This window comes from Ylistrum balloti, unplaced genomic scaffold (genome assembly GCF_031769215.1).
Source record: "Ylistrum balloti isolate Yb309-2 unplaced genomic scaffold, AGI_CSIRO_Ybal_v1 Utg371124, whole genome shotgun sequence".
Taxonomy (NCBI): domain Eukaryota; kingdom Metazoa; phylum Mollusca; class Bivalvia; order Pectinida; family Pectinidae; genus Ylistrum; species Ylistrum balloti.
This window is the reverse complement of record NW_026782617.1, coordinates 533,353-556,771: the sequence shown is the minus strand read 5'-3', so window position 1 is coordinate 556,771 and position 23,419 is coordinate 533,353. Positions and strand designations below refer to the sequence as shown.

At 33.6% G+C, this 23,419-nt stretch overlaps 1 protein-coding gene across 1 annotated transcript in view; it reads right to left on the bottom strand.

The window, feature by feature from the left end:
- LOC132560857 (adenylate cyclase type 5-like) overlaps window positions 1-23,419 on the bottom strand; it is a 42,332-nt gene that overhangs the window by 8,251 nt on the left and 10,662 nt on the right. Inside the window, exons 4-9 of the mRNA XM_060225561.1 lie at window positions 8,754-8,993; window positions 7,684-7,842; window positions 6,885-7,029; window positions 6,205-6,326; window positions 5,089-5,245; window positions 423-520 (exon numbers count right to left, since the gene is read on the bottom strand). Coding sequence (XP_060081544.1) covers window positions 423-520; window positions 5,089-5,245; window positions 6,205-6,326; window positions 6,885-7,029; window positions 7,684-7,842; window positions 8,754-8,993 — 921 coding nt within the window. The remainder of the gene's footprint in view (window positions 1-422; window positions 521-5,088; window positions 5,246-6,204; window positions 6,327-6,884; window positions 7,030-7,683; window positions 7,843-8,753; window positions 8,994-23,419) is intronic.

The window sequence follows — 23,419 nt, the reverse complement described above, 5'->3', positions numbered from 1 at the left end:
AACATTCTAAATTTGTTAAGTAACCTATCACTGACAAGAATGCTTCTCATATATCATAAGCACTTTGATATAATGTACAGTTCCAGGCATTTTAATTATGACTTGTGCCTTATAATAAGTTGTTACCATTAACAAAAAGCACCAAGCAAAAAGTCATGTAGTTACTGTTCTACCCTGCTTTGACAGAAGTCAGTGCCCCAAAATTGGGGGAGAGCCATTGGGAGGGAGATCTCCTTTATTTCCTTTTTTAATTGTAGAATTAATCATTTTTCTTTGTTTAAGGAAAAATATAAAAAAAAAAAAAACTTAAGAGAGGTTTAAAATATTCTTTTTCATCTTCTACAACTTGCAAATCAATTAAGTATCTTCAGTCTTATCACACTTCATTACAAGTGTAAACTTTTTATGATAATATTACTTACTGATAAAGAATGACAAGTTGTATTACAGCTATACACATCAGCATCAGTAACGTACAGCATAGATGTGAAGTAAACATGGTGTCCCGCACCTTCGAATACTGTAAATACAAAGGTTACTGTCAGTAGATGTAAACATGGTGTCCCGCACCTTAGAATACTGTAAATACAAAGTTTATTGTCAGTAGATGCAAACATGGTGTCCTGCACATGGTGTCCTGCACCTTAGAATACTGTAAATACAAAGTTTATTGTCAGTAGATGCAAACATGGTGTCCTGCACATGGTGTCCCGCACCTTCGAATACTGTAAATACAAAGTTTATTGTCAGCAGATGTAAACAAAGATGCAAACATGGTGTCCTGCACATGGTGTCCTGCACCTTAGAATACTGTAAATATAAAGTTTATTGTCAGCAGATGTAAACATGGTGTCCCTCATCTTAGAATACTGTAAATACAAAGTTTATTGTCAGCAGATGTAAACATGGTGTCCTGCACATGGTGTCCCGCACCTTAGAATACTGTAAATACAAAGTTTATTGTCAGTAGATGTAAACATGGTGTCCCACACCTTAGAATACTGTAAATACAAAGTTTATTGTCAGCAGATGTAAACATGGTGTCCTGCACCTTAGAATACTGTAAATACAAAGTTTATTGTCAGTAGATGTAAACATGGTGTCCCACACCTTAGAATACTGTAAATACAAAGTTTATTGTCAGTAGATGTAAACATGGTGTCCCACACCTTAGAATACTGTAAATACAAAGTTTATTGTCAGCAGATGTAAACATGGTGTCCCTCATCTTAGAATACTGTAAATATAAAGTTTATTGTCAGTAGATGTAAACATGGTGTCCTGCACATGGTGTCCCGCACCTTCGAATACTGTAAATACAAAGTTTATTGTCAGCAGATGTAAACATGGTGTCCCTCATCTTAGAATACTGTAAATATAAAGTTTATTGTCAGTAGATGTAAACATGGTGTCCTGCACATGGTGTCTTCGAATACTGTAAATACAAAGTTTACTGTCAGTAGATGTAAACATGGTGTCCCGCACCTTCGAATACTGTAAATACAAAGTTTACTGTCAGTAGATGTAAACATGGTGTCCCGCACCTTCGAATACTGTAAATACAAAGTTTACTGTCAGTAGATGTAAACGTGGTGTCCCTCATCTTAGAATACTGTAAATACAAAGTTTATTGTCAGTAGATGTAAACATGGTGTCCCAAGTTTATTGTCAGTAGATGTAAACATGGTGTCCCACACCTTCGAATACTGTAAATACAAAGTTTATTGTCAGTAGATGTAAACATGGTGTCCCACAGATGTAAACTTAGAATACTGTAAATACAAAGTTTACAGTAGATGTAAACATGTCAGTAGATGTAAACGTGTTTATTGTCCCATGGTGTCATCTTAGAATACTGTAAATACAAAGTTTATTGTCAGTTGTTGGTGTCCCACACCATTTAATGGTTGTCCATTCAAACAAATTCTAAAAGTTGGAGGAATTTGAAAAATTCTTTTAAACATTTAACCTGTTTAATAAGACAACATAGCAAAAAAAAAAAAAAAAAAATGCAATGAGTTGATATTCAGTAAATTTACACATAATACTTCCTGGTAGATCGTGTACAGGCAGTTATTTGTACAGATTTTCACTGTAAGGGAATACGTTTAAGTTACAATAAATGAAATTAGATTAATTGAAGATGAATTATAAATCATTGCCATGACATTTCCAACATCAATGTAATTTACAGGATGTTAAACTATCTGTAAACATGTGTACGAGGTGTGGGTTTGTAATTATCAGGCAGATTACTGATATAGAAATACGTCATGATACTATTAACAAACAAAAATATGGATAAATTTAGCTTATTTGTTATTTTTCAAATAAATATGAAAACCATAAATTAACAGTCATTTGTGTGTTTAGCATAAAACATAAAAATTGAATGATAATAAAAGCATTAATATAACATGTAACAATATATTAAGTGGTAAAGTTTGTAAAACTTCTGAACTGTTTTTTGTCATAAAATTATATAAGATACTAGTGTTATGCTATACAACAGCAATTTATTTAAGCTATGATAGGTGACATATCTTGATTAAGTGCAGTGAAAATGAATTTTCCACAACTAATACTGAAAATTATGAGAAAAACGGCACCTGATTTCATTAAAACATAGGATATTTTGATAAATTCATTAAACCTGTCAAACATGTTGTTATATCACTTATCTATGATAATGATAAGGATTTCGAAATGAATTCCACAGGGAAACAATACAAAAATAAGAGTAATCATTTAAGTAGGTCACTGTCTAAGAGGCTGAGATATTGAACATTATAAAGCTGTCAGCACTATTTTCATCCAATACGAATATTTTGACCAAAAATCTATATATTTCATTTAAGAAATAATTACCATAACTTTAATATGGAAATGTAGTACCTTCACCAATCTTTATAGCCCAAAAACAAAAGATAAAAAAATCCCGCCCTCTCTAGAGTCCAATGAGCCGTCACTATTTTTCAAACACACCTTGCAAATATATGATGTTTATTCTGTCCATTTTTCTCAAACTCACTGATGGTAAAAAAATTCAATCCCTTCTATATGATGATGCACCAGACAAAATCCAATCCAGAAGATAGTTTGAACGATTTGCTCAGTTTTATCTCCTGCCCGTCAGGCCCAGTAGGGCCCAAATCTACCTCTGATACAAGGTAAGTTACTCTTTCTCAAAAGTATTATGACCAAATTTACCTTCATCGTCACAAGAAGGATTTTAAAGTCTTTCCTTACATGTTAAAAATTTGAAAGAGAGATCTATCAGATACTATTGAAGAAATGTGGTTAAAGTCAAAATCCAAGATGGCCACCTGTCAGCCATTTTGTTTTTTTCTGATGAATTCTAAAATTCAAATGGCACAACAAAGGAGCTAGAGGAGCCTACATGCGTAACTGAAGAAAATGCTTTTCAGGAAGTTCAGTGATAACAAGATCTAAAGAATGAACCACATCCTCTCGACAATTTACACAGCCTTTGCTTCACTGTCAATTTATAATTTTATCAGTGAACATTAATTTTTTACAGTCATCTTTGATGGAATAAGACATGCTTAATATCCGGTGTGATGTAAAGTAGGTTCTGGTAACTATGAGAATATGTTACTGGTAATACATGTGAGACAGCAAGGTGTGGCATGAGTGTTAACAGGGGTGATAAAGGTGAATAGAGTATAATGTAGACATTTGAGTCCTGACAGTTAACTATCATATCACAACCTTAATGATGGATTACTTACTTGTGGTTTATCTGAGTGATAACAATATTGTTTTTAATTAGAAAGTAAGTCCCTGTAACGACACATGGATCAGTCCTGAATCATCCTAAAGAGAAAGTAAGGGGCTATTGTCCTTGTTTATTCTTTTGGTGGTGCAGGGGTAATGCACCCTCCTTTCACTTTGATGTCTCGGGTTTAATTCCCCTGACAGAACCTGAATAGGTATGGAGGATCACTTGATTGACCACATAGGTTTTCTACGGGTACTCCAGTTTCCTCCCGTAGAAAAACCCATCGTTCAATTCAATCCAGGCCAACAAGAGTGATTAGTATATTTAACTGACAGTTTGTTTCGCAATTGTTTTATAATAAGGTTACGTCTATCCTGGTTACGTCTATCCTTTTGTATATTTGTCAAAATAACATCAGAGACCTCAGTCATATGTAAGTGTTATATGATAAATGATTTTTGTTTGGTTAAATAAAGAGATTCACAATCAGAATCATTAATATGGTGATTATAATGTGACAGTGCAGTAGTTGTGCATTATACTTAGTCCAACCTGTTGATGGGTGTTAGTATTACCATTTCATTCTGTTGCGTTCATCACCTTATGAACTTCTGTCAATCTTTAAAAAAAATAGCAATATTTTCAGTAAAATATTTTTTCTTCTCAATTTCAAAAAGATCATTTCTACTTCTCTAAATTTTAAAAATGTACACAATTAAACTGCCATCTAAGCTCAGTCTCATATCTATAGCTCTTTATTATTCTAGGATGTATTCTACCTCAATGTTATAATCACCTCTAATCCAAAAGAGTTCCATTCAATGAAGAGTGATAGGGATAATGTGATTGATTTGACAAAACATTTGAAATTGATGTTAAGAAAGACAGGATTGGAAAACTCTAATAAAAAAATAATGATGGAAAAATTAAATTCACATCAAAAGGGAGATAATTTTAACAGGTGACGAAGGTAATAACTTCTTTTTAAGAGATTGTTAATAACCATTATCTTGTTCAGATAAATTTTATACATTTAGCATTTGCTGCAATTTGCAAAAGTCAACATTCCCAATTCTGCTACGAATGATCAAACACCGGGATTACATCATCAAAAAATAACGAAATTTTCAGTTTAATGTTTCTATGTAATATATTACCTAACTGAAGCAAGGAAAAAAGGATAATAAATGAAAATATCTGCATATCATCTCAGACATCTAGAAGGACTGTCGTCTATTAACACTTATTAACAGGATGTTTTGGAGGATTTTTGTTTATTACAACTTATTATCAAAACATCTGGGAGGACTTTTGTTTATTGACACTAATAAGTACAAACACTCTACCTTCTCCTCCAAATCTTTCTTTCGGAAGGTCAGTAAGAACGTTGTGACATGGTCTGACCGTAGCTTCTCTATGCTTCGTGCATCAATGGCACGTCCCAGATACTCGTTCACTTCATCTTCTGGGTTTTTGGACTCAAAGTGATCCCCAAACCCTAACCTGTAAAAAAAAAAATATGAACCAGGTTGAAAAACTAGTGATAAAATTTGATGTGTTTGTGGACTTTCGGACTAGAAAATGTAAACTTTCTTATGTTGCTTAATAATTTTCCCTCAAACAGTGACAGGTATCGTATATATGGTTATCTAGTTGGTATTTATAGCACTATGATTAAAATCTCTAATCATACATATTGTACCACAACAGTATCAAAGTAAAGCAGGAAGTTACTGACTGACTAATATCCCTCGCTCCCCAATCAACAATGGTTTTGGAGGGGTTGTCCTAACAAGATTCTTCCAAGAGGTCTTCATTTGGTCAACATGCTAACCAAAGAGAAACAATTTTTTTGTCTTTTTCATTTGGTTTAACACCATGGCAACCAAAGGGAAGCAATTTTTTTTTTCTTTTTCGAAAATGGTATCATTTTATCATTTATTTGTCAACCCACCCAAAAACTTTTTTTATACCAATGTTAAACTTAATCAGATGTCTTATTTTCGACCAATCAGAAGCCTCCAAAGTGTTTCAAGATCTTTATTCTGCAGACTTTTTATAGACGTTGACTGGTTTTATAGTGTCATCACAATGAAATGTCGTAGACACAGTAGCATGACATCCATTCCAGTTAATTATACTAACAACAGAAGACAAACCAGTCTTTCAGCATCTAATTTACCAGGTACAAGCATATTGAAGTTGATTGACAAGACAGAAGAGACTAGAGTATTTGGTAGACAGACGTTTTACTTAACAATTTCAAGAAAGTCATTAAGAACAAAAAAAAGTCTTGTCGGAAACAGAGGTCCCACCACGAGTTTAGTTTCCCCTTACAAAAATGCAATGATAGCAGCAGGTATATATTTTTCTTAGTTTTAGTATATGCTGCCTACAAGGCCAGGATGACTGGACAGAAGGAACCGAAATTTATATAAACAGCCATCAGTACCATCACTTACTTCTGGTGTATATTGGCATTGGGATCATCATCAAAGCCCATCCTCTTGGCTGCAGCACTTTTTTCTACTCCCTGGTTTGGCCGTCCCCTGGCAGATTTCTTGGGGGAGACTTTTGGCTTTTCCTTCATTGTGAACAAAAATGTCAAATCAATTTTTATTTTTTATCAAAATTAAATAAATATCACTTTTGTTTTTAAAAATAAATACATTTACAACTTCTAGATTAATTTTTAGCTAGTGTGACTTTGAACTTTTCATCAACTTCAATGACAAGAGTCCCCTCTTGTGCCAATATTTCACTCAATTCAAATTACAAATTAATCTGTGGTAGTTCATCATCTGGCCTTTTTCCATAAAATTCAAGGTTAGTTAGTTTCTGGAAAATAATGGTCACAAATTTTGAAAGACAATATTCAAAATGGTCGCTAAATGCATCTTGAAAATCTTATCAACAAAACATGATCTGATGAAAGTGTGTTCAAAATTGAGCTGAGGAACAATACCAATTTTTTTTATATTTTTCCTACTTATTACAGAATTAAGTGAAAAAGATTTACACTAAACTTTCTTCATTTTTTTTGATGTAATCCACAACCTTAGAGAGCAATGACAAAAAAATCGTGTTTTTACATGTACTATTACAGACCCACAGACTGAAACTTAAAGAATATCAGTTTTACCTTAATTCTCTGCTGATCTCCACGGATCAGGTAAGTGGTGATTTTGTTGTCACGGAGATATGTGTTTCTGTCGCCACCATTGCCAGGCTCCACATCATAGCAATCGTTTAGGAAGCCGAGTGTTTCCTCTGTTATGTGTACCAAACTAACGAGAAAACAAGTGCTTTCTGTTACAATGATGTTTTATTTGTAACAGTCAATAGATGACATATCAGTAAAGACACAATCACACATTGTATTAGACTCAGATGGTGATGACATTTTATAAAACCATATCACCTTACACATAATACCAGTAATCTGAAATGAAGTTAAGGTTATACGCTATCTTACACATAAAGCTGTATCTTTTTAAAAGTTATCTCCCTTTGAATTAATGCTCTTTAATTTTATTGCCATTCTGTGGTGTATGAGTGAGTTGTAGCCTTCCAGATATATTCAAATAATTTTTTTGCCATCGCAATCAAAACACAGTCACACCCTTTTCTATTGCCAGGTCTTAACTTATATCAAGAGAATTAACTCTAACTTACATACTTATTATAATCATCTATCTTGCATGGACAGTACCTGGACTTTCGTATACACAAAAACAGAATATCTAATTATTTTATGTTTTATTTTCTGTACATCATTTCTGTCTAATTTAAGTTTTTGTAATATAAACATATTATCGATATAAAGGTGTTTTTTTGTTTTGTTTTGAATATCAGAAAATAATATTAAAGCAGCACACACAAAGACTGAAAACTGACCAATACAAATGCTGCTTATATACTCTGAAATTTAACTATCTTACCCTGGTACGCCCCCTGCTTCCATGGTATTAGCCAGGGTGACATCATTAGACCAGACATCAAACTGCCATTTGCGGAGTCCCAGGACACCACAATGGACACGCCCACTGTGGATCCCTACTCTCATATTTACATCAGCTCCAGTTACATCTCTAACTAATCTAAAAAACACATCAAAAAATAAACTGTTATTTCTCTACTTAAAGCAGTAAATCATAACACACACAAACAGAAACAAGAAACTAAAATCGAAATGACCTAACTAGTGATGGGACAATGATCAGATAAACTCAATTATCTGATGGTTTAACTTTATTTAATGTGATCAGTAATTTTTCTAGATCAATCATCGCTACCTTAGTAATTTCCTGTGTTTTAGCAAGCACAAAATTCAAATTATGCATAATAGATGTGCCGATTGCCAATGATATTCATTTTTTTATGTAAGTTTGAAGAAAATTAGGTATTTTAGGTTAAAGTTACAAAAAAGGGAAATACAAGAAATTTGGTAGACCTCATGGATACTCCCCGAATAAATAGTGGTTCCAAAAAGGGCTATTTTTCTAATAAAATTTCAGTATGAAAGATAACAAAGGGCAATAACTCCTAAATTGTGCCAAACAGAGTTATGGTTCTTGCACACTGCATTTTTCCTTATCGAAATGGACAAACAAATGGACAAAGTGGTGACTGCATGCCCTCCCAATGGGACCATAATTACCTTAACAAAGAATGCATGAGCATTTAATGAAAATTGAATACACAGTCAGCCAACTATGTAATCCATTTACTACATCAAAAAGCCTGTCCAATTAAAATCTATATTGGATTACAAACCGATATCCCATCCTAGTCCTAACTGATACATGTAAATTAGTTCAATTTGACACAATGTTATAAAGGAAATGAAGTTGTTTGGGTGATGACATCCATTTTAAACCGACAGGATAAAATGGATTCCAATTAAAACAAGGGGATATGTAAATCTAAATTTCATTTTTTGTAACATTCTGCAAAAATGTTGGAAAAATTGTGTTTCATCAGCATCTTGACTTCCTACCAATAAACTTACGAGATGGCCTGTATCATGTCCAGTCCCATCTCCACACAGCAGTGGGCGTGGTCAGGGCGAGGATCAGGCAACCCACTAACACAGTAGTAACAGTCACCCAAGATCTTGATTCGCAGGCAATGGTTGTCTGCAGCTAAGCGGTCAAATCGTGCAAATAGTTCATTGAGTAGCTGGACAAGTTCTTGCGCCGTACATTGAGAGGAAAGCTGTGTAAATCCACACATGTCCGCAAACAGGATACTGTAGTTAAAGAAGAATATTGTTTATGATAAGTAAGTTAACATATAAAAAACCTTACATGTGTTTCTATGTATACAAAATTTATGAAACAAGCCATTAAAATTTTATTAACCGAGCCTCTGGCAAGGGAAAATGAAAAATCTGTGACAAGTTTCATGAATCTCAAAGTCAAGATGGCCACTTTTCTGCCATTTTCTTTTTCTGATCAAACCCAAAATCAAACGAGCACAACTAGGGACTAAAGGGAACCTACGTATGAAATTTAAGAAAGATCCATCATGTACTTCTCTAGAAATAGCAATAACAAACTTACAAAGTCAAAATCTAAAACGTCCGTCTGCCAGACATTTTGTTTTTCTGATCAGACATAAAATAAAATTGGCACAACTAGAAACCAAGGGGATCCATCTCTTACTTTTCGCGAAATAGCGATAACAAACTTCATTGAAAAAATCCAAGATGGCTGCCTGTCAGCCATTTTGTTTTTTGATAAGTACCAAAATCAAATTAACACAACTAGGGAGCAAGGGGAACCTACAAATGAATTTTGAAAAAGATCTTATGAAGAAATAGTGATAACAAAACTTGTTTACGGACAGAGACGGTGTCAAGATTTTACCTATTATTAAGCACGACCCTTTGATATTTGTGTAAGTGCATAGTGCACTTATTAGGTCAAATATGGTACATAAAGATTTGATGAAAACTGTAGGAGGATTTGTCCTGACAAGATCCTGTCCACAGACAGACTGATGAACAACAACATTCCATTATACCCCTTTACTTCAGTGTGCGGAATATAATTATTGCTAATTACTATTTTATGGCTGAAACAAGTTAACCACTGAAGTATAAATATAAATATTTATTGACTGTTTGACGATATTTGGGGTGTTTTCATCGAACAGAATATGATGTGCAATACGTGAAACAGATTACCAACACAGGACAGATTTCAGTAAATCAAATATTTATAATGAAATACCATTGTGATTTATTCTGGCGATAGATTTACCCCCGTTATTTGGCCTTATTTCATCATAGGAACCACTACATTTCTATCGCGATCCTGTCGATTTACAGGCCAGTAAACAGGAAGTTATGGACATGCAACGTTCATCCACTCAATCATCAGGCTTATTGCTATCGTAATTTAATTATTCTCTGTCGAGTATTGATCATTGATGACAATGTATATGATTAACAGATCAATATTTGTTCTCTACAATGCATCCTTTATATATACACAGTCTTTACATGATACTCGGCCAAGTGTGTAGTTTTTTTTTTTTTTCGATCAGGAGTTTTTTATTGGGAGTAATTGTAACAAAAGCTCTATTTTATAGCAACTCTGTGGAACAGAATTATAACCAAACAATGCTTCTAAAGTTCTAAAAAAAAAAATGTAAGGATAGCATTATGAAACAGTATTCGACATAAATCCTTTCAACACTGTGTAAGGAATGGATTTCAGATGGTTTTTTTAACTGATATACTAATAGATGCAGATCTATCGAAAGTGGGAAGAAGACAGATGAAACTAGAATTGTCTGTGAGTGACATAGATGCCCCCATCGGCCACCAAGGAGAACCATGAAACCTTTTAGTGTTATTGGTATTTTTAAGAGGTGTACACATGACTCCTGAAATAAAATTTTCTGCGGAACTATGAAGAATCCAAAATACAACTCAGTCTCTTTCTGCAGACATGATTGTAATCCCCAGTGGAATCAGACAAGGTTCTCAAATATTGGTCTTACAAATTTTGTGAAAGTTTTTATCAAAGTTTTTATTGTTTAATGTTCTAACTCCAGCAAAACTTTTGTTGTAACCAAATCAGAGAACTTGGCCTGCATATTATCATTATTATACAACTCCATAAAAAATAATTTTTGATACCTGTATTTTTTTTGAGAGTACAGTGTATATGAGAGGAAACAATTGGATGGAATGAGGAACATCTACATGCTTCTGATCGTGAAATGGCCTTTAATACATGCTTCTGATCGTGAAATGGCCTTTAATACATGCTTCTGATCGTGAAATGGCCTTTAATACATGCTTCTGATCGTGAAATGGCAAGGCCATAAGGTAGTTGGTCTCATATTTACTGTACACCAAACTGAAGTAAATCACGCTACGACTGTAAAATTTGTTACTAAATAGAAAATGTGAAAGGGGGATAATTCCCTGCAAAAAGGGGAAAGTACTTTATATCAAAATCAAGTTTGTAATCTTCATGTTCACCAATAAAATGTACCAAACTTGAAGTGAATCTGCTCTACGACTGTCAAAGCTGATTTTTCTTCAGAGAAGAAAATGAAAAGGGCATATTTACTCCATAAAATGAGCAAACCTGAAGCTGTAAAAAATACTCGGCTTCACTGATATCATATCACACAAATACTATATACTGTAAGCAGTGAAGGTCTACTAGATCTACTTTTATGGAAAAGACAGACAGACAGACAGACAGACAGACAGAAAGATTTTGGTACCACTAGATCTACTTTTATGGAAAAGACAGACAGACAGATTTTGGTACCATTAGATCTACTTTTATGGAAAAGACAGACAGACAGACAGATTTTGGTACCACTAGATCTACTTTTATGGAAAAGACAGACAGACAGACAGATTTTGGTACCACTAGATCTACTTTTATGGAAAAGACAGACAGACAGACAGACAAACAGATTTTGGTAACAGTAGATCTACTTTTATGGAAAAGACAGACAGACAGACAGATTTTGGTACCACTAGATCTACTTTTATGGAAAAGACAGACAGACAGACAGATTTTGGTACCACTAGATCTACTTTTATGGAAAAGACAGACAGACAGACAGATTTTGGTACCACTAGATCTACTTTTATGGAAAAGACAGACAGATTTTGGTACACTAGATCTACTTTTATGGAAAAGACAAACAGATTTTGGTACCACTAGATCTACTTTTATGGAAAAGACAGACAGACAGACAGATTTTGGTACCACTTTATCATCTGTCCAAGCGCCCAGTAGTGATATATAATCAATGTTTTACTTTAATCAGAAAAGAGGACTGTTGAAAGCTAGATCTGTCTAATGCTAGGGATTTAATTAGTGCCATACAATTAGTGCCATGGTAACAAGGTAGAAAGTATTCTAATACATTTCACAAAACAGGTGAGGACCACCTAGGCTGTATGTGAGGAATTCATCAGCATGAGCCCCGATTTGTTTACTCGAGATTTTCAAATGAAATCTGATGTGGTGAAATCAATTACAAATATACTGCTGTCTCATTCTTCTAATATAACAATTGATAAATAGTTTACAGTTATTTCATTTTAATAAGAACAGGACTCATGAGCATCATTTTCTTTCGGTACCAAATACCATTAAATAATAATCTCATTCCCAATCGTATCAAACAGGACATGATTTAGAACGGACAAGTCCTCAGATGAAAAGAGGATGAAAGCATTCATTACGACAGGTAGGTAATTGGTTATTTATCGTTGCTTAGCAACCAATATATCGACCAAGCATGATGTTTGATTGGTATGTCTAATTGTACTACACAGCCTGTAGCTTCCTCTGATGAAATTTAAATTGTTACCTACACAAATACATACCAGTATACTTAAAATTGTGTTGGTTTGATTACACACCTGTACTAGAAACAGTGTACCTGTGTTATTACCTGATAATATTATATGATGAAAGATTGTTACATTAACATAGATTCTGTTTAACAGATATATATATATATATATAATTCATGTTTACAGTGTTACCTGTATGACAAAAGGAACTGAATATCTATCTAGTGTTACCTGTATGACAAAAGGAACTGAATATCTATCTAGTGTTACCTGTATGACAAAAGGAACTCAATATCTATCTACTGTTACCTGTAGGACAAAAGGAACTAAATATCTATCTAGTGTTACCTGTATGACAAAAGAAACTCAATATCTATCTAGTGTTACCTGTATGACAAAAGGAACTCAATATCTATCTACTGTTACCTGTATGACAAAAGGAACTCAATATCTATCTAGTGTTAACTGTATGACAAAAGGAACTCAATATCTATCTAGTGTTACCTGTATGACAAAAGGAACTGAATATCTATCTAGTGTTACCTGTATGACAAAGGGAACTGAATATCTATCTAGTGTTACCTGTATGACAAAAGGAACTCAATATCTATCTAGTGTTAACTGTATGACAAAAGGAACTGAATATCTACCTAGTGTTACCTGTATGACAAAAGGAACTGAATATCTATCTAGTGTTACCTGTATGACAAAAGGAACTCAATATCTATCTAGTGTTACCTGTATGACAAAAGGAACTGAATATCTATCTAGTGTTACCTGTATGACAAAAGGAACTCAATATCTATCTAGTGTTATCTGTATGACAAAAGGAACTCAATATCTATCTAGTGTTAACTGTATGACAAAAGGAACTGAATATCTATCTCTTGTTACCTGTATGACAAAAGGAACTCAATATCTATCTCGTGTTACTTGTATGACAAAAGGAACTCAATATCTGTCTAGTGTTACCTGTATGACAAAAGGAACTCAATACCTATCTAGTGTTACCTGTATGACAAAAGGAACTCAATATCTATCTAGTGTTATCTGTATGACAGTATGTATAGTGTTACCTGTATGACAGTTTTATACTGTTACATGTATGACAGTATGTATAGTGTTACCTGTATGACAGTATATATAGTGTTACCTGTACGACAGTAAGTATATTGTTACCTGTATGACAGTATATATAGTGTTATGTATGACAGTAAGTATATTGTTACCTATATAACAGTATGTATAGTGTTACCTGTATGACAGTATGTATAGTGTTACCTGTATGACAGTATATACAGTGTTACCTGTATGACATTATATATAGTGTTACCTGTATGACAGTAAGTATATTGTTACCTATATAACAGTATGTATAGTGTTACTTGTATGACAGTATGTATAGTGTTACCTGTATGACAATATGTATAGTGTTACCTGTATGACAGTATATATAGAGTTAGCTGTATGACAGTATGTATAGTGTTACCTGTATGACAGTATATATAGTGTTACCTGTATGACAGTATGTATAGTGTTACCTGTATGACAGTATATAGTGTTACCTGTATGACAGTATATATAGTGTTACCTGTATGACAGTATATATAGTGTTACCTGTATGACAGTATGTATAGTGTTACCTGTATGACAGTATATATAGTGTTACCTGTATGACAGTATATATAGTGTTACCTGTATGACAGTATGTATAGTGTTACCTGTATGACAGTATATATAGTGTTACTTGTATGACAGTATATATAGTGTTACTTGTATGACAGTATGTATAGTGTTACCTGTATGACAGTATGTATAGTGTTACCTGTATGACAGTATATATAGTGTTACCTGTATGACAGTATATATAGTGTTACCTGTATGACAGTATGTATAGTGTTACCTGTATGACAGTATATATAGTGTTACCTGTATGACAGTATATATAGTGTTACCTGTATGACAGTATATATAGTGTTACCTGTATGACAGTATATATAGTGTTACCTGTATGACAGTATATATAGTGTTACCTGTATGACAGTATATATAGTGTTACCTGTATGACAGTATGTATAGTGTTACCTGTATGACAGTATATATAGTGTTACCTGTATGACAGTATGTATAGTGTTACCTGTATGACAGTATATATAGTGTTACCTGTATGACAGTATGTATAGTGTTACCTGTATGACAGTATATATAGTGTTCTGTATGACAGTATGTATAGTGTTACCTGTATGACAGTATATATAGTGTTACCTGTATGACAGTATATATAGTGTTACCTGTATGACAGTATGTATAGTGTTACCTGTATGACAGTATGTATAGTGTTACCTGTATGACAGTATGTATAGTGTTACCTGTATGACAGTATGTATAGTGTTACCTGTATGACAGTATATATAGTGTTACCTGTATGACAGTATGTATAGTGTTACCTGTATGACAGTATGTATAGTGTTACCTGTATGACAGTAAGTATATTGTTACCTATATAACAGTATATATAGTGTTACCTGTATGACAGTATGTATAGTGTTACCTGTATGACAGTATGTATAGTGTTACCTGTATGACAGTATATATAGTGTTACCTGTATGACAGTATATATAGTGTTACCTGTATGACAGTATATATAGTGTTACCTGTATGACAGTATGTATAGTGTTACCTGTATGACAGTATATATAGTGTTACCTGTATGACAGTATGTATAGTGTTACCTGTATGACAGTATATATAGTGTTACCTGTATGACAGTATGTATAGTGTTACCTGTATGACAGTATGTATAGTGTTACCTGTATGACAGTATATATAGTGTTACCTGTATGACAGTATGTATAGTGTTACCTGTATGACAGTATATATAGTGTTACCTGTATGACAGTATATATAGTGTTACCTGTATGACAGTATATATAGTGTTATCTGTATGACAGTATGTATAGTGTTACCTGTATGACAGTATGTATAGTGTTACCTGTATGACAATATGTATAGTGTTACCTGTATGACAGTATGTATAGTGTTACCTGTATGACAGTATGTATAGTGTTACCTGTATACTATGAAGCTTTGACAAACGGATATCCAATAGAATTCCTTGATGAACTCAAATTATTGATCTCCAGATGAGTCACTGTTTATAGTGAGAAAAGAAATTGTGATAGGGAAGTTAAGTAAGGCTACATCTAAAACACAAACCTTATAATACTGACCAAAATTTACATCATTATAAATAAAGATGTTAGTACTGTAAATCTTGTTTTATTACTTAATCACAGGTAAGGTCACTTGAAGGGCATTAGCTGAACTAATCAATTTATTGAATGGATCTAAATATCCCTGGAGATGTCAGCTTAGTAAAATGTTACATAAAATTTTAAACCATGTTGAAATATTACAAGGCAAAGTAGAATTAATATTGAACCTTATTTTTAAGTAAATTTTTTTTTTATTCTAAAGATGCCAAATTTCAATTCATGGTTTAATCATTTATAAAAAAAATTATTAAAAAAATGACAAGTGTAAGCTGAGTAAACATGATTGACAGTGTCCAACGACTAGAAAGATCGTGTGGTCACCCAAGCACAGGCTAAAGGTAGTGTACTCCTCATTACCTTGCCTAGAACACTCAGACACAATATGTTAGATCCAGATAAAGTTGTACAGAAGACTTTTACCAGATAAAAGTGGATATATTCAAATTATGAATCACTTAAGTAGGGTTTATGTGGTCAGATGCTATTATCATCCAGAATCAGAAACGACATCTTTCAGACATAATGTAAAGGTGCTTTTCTTAGCCTTTAATAGCTAAAGAGCTCTAATTACATATACCTGTCATCACCAATAGACGATAACATCACTCTACACCACAAGGTACAGGAATTCAGCCTCCATTAACTGCCTATAAATACCAGAATCAGTATCAATATGTGTTGGAGGTACTAACTTACCACCCCTGAATCTTCTTCACAATTTTTTTTTCAATGATTCATGATAAAAAAAACTTGATTTCATATTATGGTTTTTGAGTTAAGGATACATATGCCTACTGACTTTCTCCTGACTTTTTTTTCAAAAGAGTTCAAAAACACTTTAAAGAATATTCTTTATGAATTACAGTGAAAGCCATGAATTACACTGTTGTATATACTTCCAAATGATGTATGACATATGACAAGAGTCACTACACCTGAATTTTGTATGATAAAGGACTAGACATGAATATGTATGACTTAAAACTACTCCTAATTTAATGTGACTTAAAACTACCCCAAATTTAATGTGACTTAAAACTACCCCAAATTTAATGTGACTTAAAACTACCCCAAATTTAATGTGACTTAAAACTACCCCAAATTTAATGTGACTTACGACTGCTCATAATTTACATGTGACTTACGAGTTCACTTAATTTACATATAACTTACAACTACAATTAATTTTTATGTGACTTGTGACTACACCTAATATACATGTGACTTACAACTACATGTACCTAATTTTATTGTAACAGGCAAAGAAAAAGCAAACTTTATCATTCTTAAGGCCCTTTTCTCATTATCATTGATTGACAAGGTCATTATTATTTCCACATTGCACTTGCCATTCCCACAATATCTTTTTAAAATTTGAAATCCATTGTTAAGCGAGAGAATGCATAGATGGACAAGTTTGAGTTCATTTGTTAAATAAAAGGAATCAACTCTCTGAAAAGGGGTGGGGATGCAAAGTCACTTTAGGGGGCTAATCTCCATATTCCCACCAAAATCCATCATAAACTGAGCAAATGCATAGTTTGCCTACCAACAGACAAATGGACAGACAGATGATTCCAGTATACCCGCCCCCACCAACTTCGTTTTGGGGTGGGGGTTATAAATGTACAATGATTCTATGATGTAAAATGACGTTTACCATATCCATTCAGTGAAAAGTCCTTACCATTTAATAAGACAAAATGTATTACTTTTAATAATGATAAACAAATGCTATTTCATTTACCTATGATAAGGCTATCCCTTACTCAAGGGGATCAGTGTTGGCCTCTAGGGCTAATTGGAGGAAAAATATGGTATATGGACCAGGTTCAAACAAATCGACCCTTGACGACAGGGATGTGGAATCACTGGCCAAGATTAAATTTTGCATTAGAACTTCAGAACAAGTCAATGGCTTTGTAAACACATGACAGATGGAGCTTAACTACCAACCACTGAGACTGAAGGTAAGCTCTCAGCTGGACTTGATGCCATGACAAGTACACAGCAAAATGATGGCACGGCTTTATTTGGAGGTGTTAAGGCGAGTTAAATCAAATCAGCTGAAATAGCTTACCGTATTTCTGGTATTAAGTACTTTGTACGCCAAGAAAGATCTCACATTATTTTAACATACACAGAATTGATAAATTAACGCTTTGTAAAATTTTAAAATATTGAAAACAAAAATTGTCATTGGATCTACCATGCATTTAGCCAATAAGCTGTGACCTAGAGTCATGAGGTTAGAACTACTGCAGAAAAATTATATTGAAAAGTTGGCACTTCTATAAAAACTGATGCATGTATTGATATGGGTGGGCTTATTACAGGACATAAGTATTATAAGCCAGCCACATATACATGGAATTTGAATTATTTAGTAAAAATCTGACAAACAGATAGATTTGGTGTTGCCATCTAATAAATGGGTAGAGGATATAAAGTAATTTGATGACCTGTAAAAATTACCGTACTCATCCTTAACAAAGCCCAGGAGGAGTCAGGAGGTGTACTGGTTACAGAATATTGAAGCAACATTTGTTGGTTATTCTCAGAAGCAATAGATGTGGATTTCTCCCAGTCTAGCTAGCATACAGATACAGGCCGTTTTTCACCTCTTTCTGATTTATAAGGCAAAATTGTCATTCAGCCTGTTAAGCCTATACAAAATAGATTTGTTATAAGGTGAGTTATCGTTCTAGTGTGTTAAGCCTATACAGGTAGGTCTGTTATAAGGTAAATCATTGGTCTAGTGTGTTAAACCTATACAGGTAGGTCTGTTATAAGGTAAATCATTGGTCTAGTGTGTTAAGCCTATACAGGTAGGTCTTTTATAAGGTAAATTATTAGTCTAGTGTGTTAAGTCTATACAGGTAGGTCTGTTATAATGTATATTATTGGTCTAGTGTGTTAAGCCTATACAGGTAGGTCTGTTATAAGGTATATTATTGGTCTAGTGTGTTAAGCCTACACAGGTAGGTCTGTTATAAGGTATATTATTGGTCTAGTGTGTTAAGCCTATACAGGTAGGTCTGTTATAAGGTAAATTATTAGTCTAGTGTGTTGAGTCTATACAGGTAGGTCTGTTATAATGTATATTATTGGTCTAGTGTGTTAAGCCTACACAGGTAGGTCTGTTATAAGGTAAATCATTGGTCTAGTGTGTTAAACCTATACAGGTAGGTCTGTTATAAGGTATATTATTGGTCTAGTGTGTTAAGCCTATACAGGTAGGTCTGTTATAAGGTAAATTATTGGTCTAGTGTGTTAAGCCTATACAGGTAGGTCTGTTATAAGGTATATTATTGGTCTAGTGTGTTAAGCCTATACAGGTAGGTCTTTTATAAGGTAAATTATTAGTCTAGTGTGTTAAGTCTATACAGGTAGGTCTGTTATATACAGGTAGGTCTGTAGGTAAATTATTAGTCTAGTGTGTTAAGTCTATACAGGTAGGTCTGTTATAATGTATATTATTGGTCTAGTGTGTTAAGCCTATACAGGTAGGTCTGTTATAAGGTAAATTATTAGTCTAGTGTGTTAAGTCTATACAGGTAGGTCTGTTATAAGGTATATTATTGGTCTAGTGTGTTAAGCCTATACAGGTAGGTCTGTTATAAGGTAAATTATTGGTCTAGTGTGTTAAGCCTATACAGGTAGGTCTGTTATAAGGTATATTATTGGTCTAGTGTGTTAAGCCTATACAGGTAGGTCTGTTATAAGGTATATTATTGGTCTAGTGTGTTAAGCCTATACAGGTAGCCTGATTTCACTGCTATGATAAAACAAAACAACCAAAAACAATAAAATGCATTGATAATGAAAAGATAAAAAAACAAGATGAATGGAATTGATAATAATACAGACCCACCATATGGTTTAGACAATTAGCATTGATCATTGTCAGGATCTGTCAACAAAGGATTAATGACGTGGTACAGTGTGCAAATTTGGCATGCAATGTGATGTCATAGTAACGCGTAAACTACTATATTTATCAAAAAATAAGCCTGCATGGTCAACACCTGTAGTCAATACCTAGGGGCTGGTTTTATTATAGGATCACGAAATAAAAACTTGGTTACTAGATTTCTAATGAACAACAATATAGATCTAGGTTATCGGCTGGTTAAGATTTGGAAGAGTGAATTGTGGAAAGGTGCTGTAGGGAAGGTGTCATCCATACGACCAACTGTGAAGAATTTTTATATACTCTAGGCAAGGTGTCATCCATACAACCCACTGTGAAGAATTTTTATATACTCTAGGCAAGGTGTCATCCATACGACCAACTGTGAAGAATTTTTATATACTCTAGGCAAGGTGTCATTCATACAGCCCACTGTGAAGAATTTTTATATACTATAGGCAAGGTGTCATTCATACAGCCCACTGTGAAGAATTTTTTTAAACTATACGCAAGGTGTCATTCATACAGCCCACTGTGAAGAATTTTTATATACTCTAGGCAAGGTGTCATTCATACAGCCCACTGTGAAGAATTTTTATATACTCTAGGCAAGGTGTCATCCATACAGCCCACTGTGAAGAATTTTTATATACTCTAGGCAAAGTGTCATTCATACAACCCACTATGAAGAATTTTTATATACTCTAGGCAAGGTGTCATTCATACAGCCCACTGTGAAGAATTTTTATATACTCTAGGCAAGGTGTCATTCATACAGCCCACTGTGAAGAATTTTTATATACTATAGGCAAGGTGTCATTCATACAGCCCACTGTGAAGAATTTTTATATACTCTAGGCAAGGTGTCATTCATACAGCCCACTGTGAAGAATTTTTATATACTCTAGGCAAGGTGTTATTCATACAACCCACTGTGAAGAATTTTTATATACTCTAGGCAAGGTGTCATCCATACAACCCACTGTGAAGAATTTTTATATACTCTAGGCAAGGTGTCATTCATACAGCCCACTGTGAAGAATTTTTATATACTCTAGGCAAGGTGTCATTCATACAGCCCACTGTGAAGAATTTTTATATACTCTAGGCAAGGTGTCATTCATACAGCCCACTGTGAAGAATTTTTATATACTCTAGGCAAGGTGTCATCCATACGACCAACTGTGAAGAATTTTTATATACTCTAGGCAAGGTGTCATCCATACAACCCACTGTGAAGAATTTTTATATACTCTAGGCAAGGTGTCATTCATACAACCCACTGTGAAGAATTTTTATATACTCTAGGCAAGGTGTTATTCATACAACCCACTGTGAAGAATTTTTATATACTCTAGGCAAGGTGTTATTCATACAACCCACTGTGAAGAATTTTTATATACTCTAGGCAAGGTGTTATTCATACAACCCACTGTGAAGAATTCTTTTATACAGAAGGAAAGGTTTTGACTGTACAACCCACTGCTAAGAATTCTTTTATAAAGGTTGAGTGGAGAGTGAATGGGACGAGGTAGGATGAACCAGGAGATAGACCTGGACCTGAGGTAGGTCAGCAGTTGTCAGGAAAAGATTCTGTATACAGACAGATACAACCTGGTTCCTACCCACTAATTTCATTACAGGTAGGGGGGTGGGGGAGGGGCTTTGAGAATTGTCTTCATCGTTAGAAAAAAGTAACAGGTCATTTGTGAATTTTGCCTGGGATCTCAACGCTCAAGTGAGCATTATAAGAATGAAGTCCGGTGTTTGGTTTGCCAAATTAGTAATCTTTCTCCATGTGTAGGGAGTTCATAAAAGATATGATATGGTTTTCAAAGATTAAGAAAAAAATTAATCTTCACCATTGAAAATCCAAAATATTGACAAGTATGTAGAAGTATAAATGGGATTAGAACAATCTTATCACATCACACAAGGCTGAACGGTAAATCTATAGGCAGTCTGAACAAAAGTAAATAGATATTGCTTTTGAAAATAAATCAGTGTTAGAACTGTCAGAGTTGACATTGTCTAAAATCACAACTAAGTGTTTAAAAACAAGCCAGGAAACTAGTGATTGGTAAAGTCACAGACATATATCTCTGGTAGACAAAGTCATGCCTGTTTGGAGTATTGCAAAAATAGATGTTAATTATACTATTATTACTTTTAAAACACTTCCTTGTTCATCGATGGTTGAGAAATGGCAGATTTCACGTTGTTCTAGCATTAGCATGTGTGTCTGATATTATTCTTTATCTTGTGTGTTTGAGATTATTCTTTATCTTGTGTGTCTGAGATTATTCTTCATTTTGTGTCTGAGATTATTCTTTATCTTGTGTGTCTGAGATTATTCTTTATCTTGTGTGTCTGAAATTATTCTTTATCTTATGTGTCTGAGATTATTCTTTATCTTGTGTGTCTGAGATTTTCTTTATCTTGTGTGTCTGAGATTATTCTTTATCTTGTGTGTCTGAGATTATTCTTTATCTTGTGTGTCTGAGATTATTCTTTATCTTGTGTGTCTGAGATTATTCTTTATCTTGTGTGTCTGAGATTATTCTTTATTTAGTATGTCTGAGATTATTCTTTATCTTGTGTGTCTGAGATTATTCTTTATCATGTGTGTGTGAGATTATTCTTTATCTTGTGTGTCTGAGATTATTCTTTATCTTGTGTGTCTGAGATTATTCTTTATCATGTGTGTGTGAGATTATTCTTAATCTTGTGTGTCCGAGATTATTCTTTATCTTGTGTGTCTGAGATTATTCTTTATCTTGTGTGTCTGAGATTATTCTTCATTTTGTGTCTGAGATTATTCTTTATCTTGTGTGTCTGAGATTATTCTTTATCTTGTGTGTCTGAGATTATTCTTTATCTTGTGTGTCTGAGATTATTCTTTATCTTGTGTGTGTGTCTGAGATTATTCTTTATCTTGTGTGTCTGAGATTATTCTTTATCTTGTGTGTCTGAGATTATTCTTTATCTTGTGTGTCTGAGATTATTCTTTATCTTGTGTGTCTGAGATTATTCTTTATCTTGTGTGTCTGAGATTATTCTTTATCTTGTGTGTCTGAGATTATTCTTTATCTTGTGTGTCTGAGATTATTCTTTATCTTGTGTGTCTGAGATTATTCTTTATCTTGTGTGTCTGTGTCTGAGATTATTCTTTATCTTGTGTGTCTGAGATTATTCTTTATCTTGTGTGTCTGAGATTATTCTTTATCTTGTGTGTTTGAGATTATTCTTTATCTTGTGTGTTTGAGATTATTCTTTATCTTGTGTGTTTGAGATTATTCTTTATCTTGTGTGTCTTAGATTATTCTTTATTTTGTGTCTGAGATTATTCTTTATCTTGTGTGTCTGAGATTATTCTTTATCTTGTGTGTCTGAGATTATTCTTTATCTTGTGTGTCTGAGATGTGTGTCTGAGATTATTCTTTATCTTGTGTGTCTGAGATTTTCTTTATGTTGTGTGTCTGAGATTATTCTTTATCTTGTGTGTCTGAGATTATTCTTCATTTTGTGTCTGAGATTATTCTTTATCATGTGTGTCTGAGATTATTCTTTATTTTGTGTGTCTGAGATTATTCTTTATCTTGTGTGTCTGAGATTATTCTTTATCTTGTGTGTCTGAGATTATTCT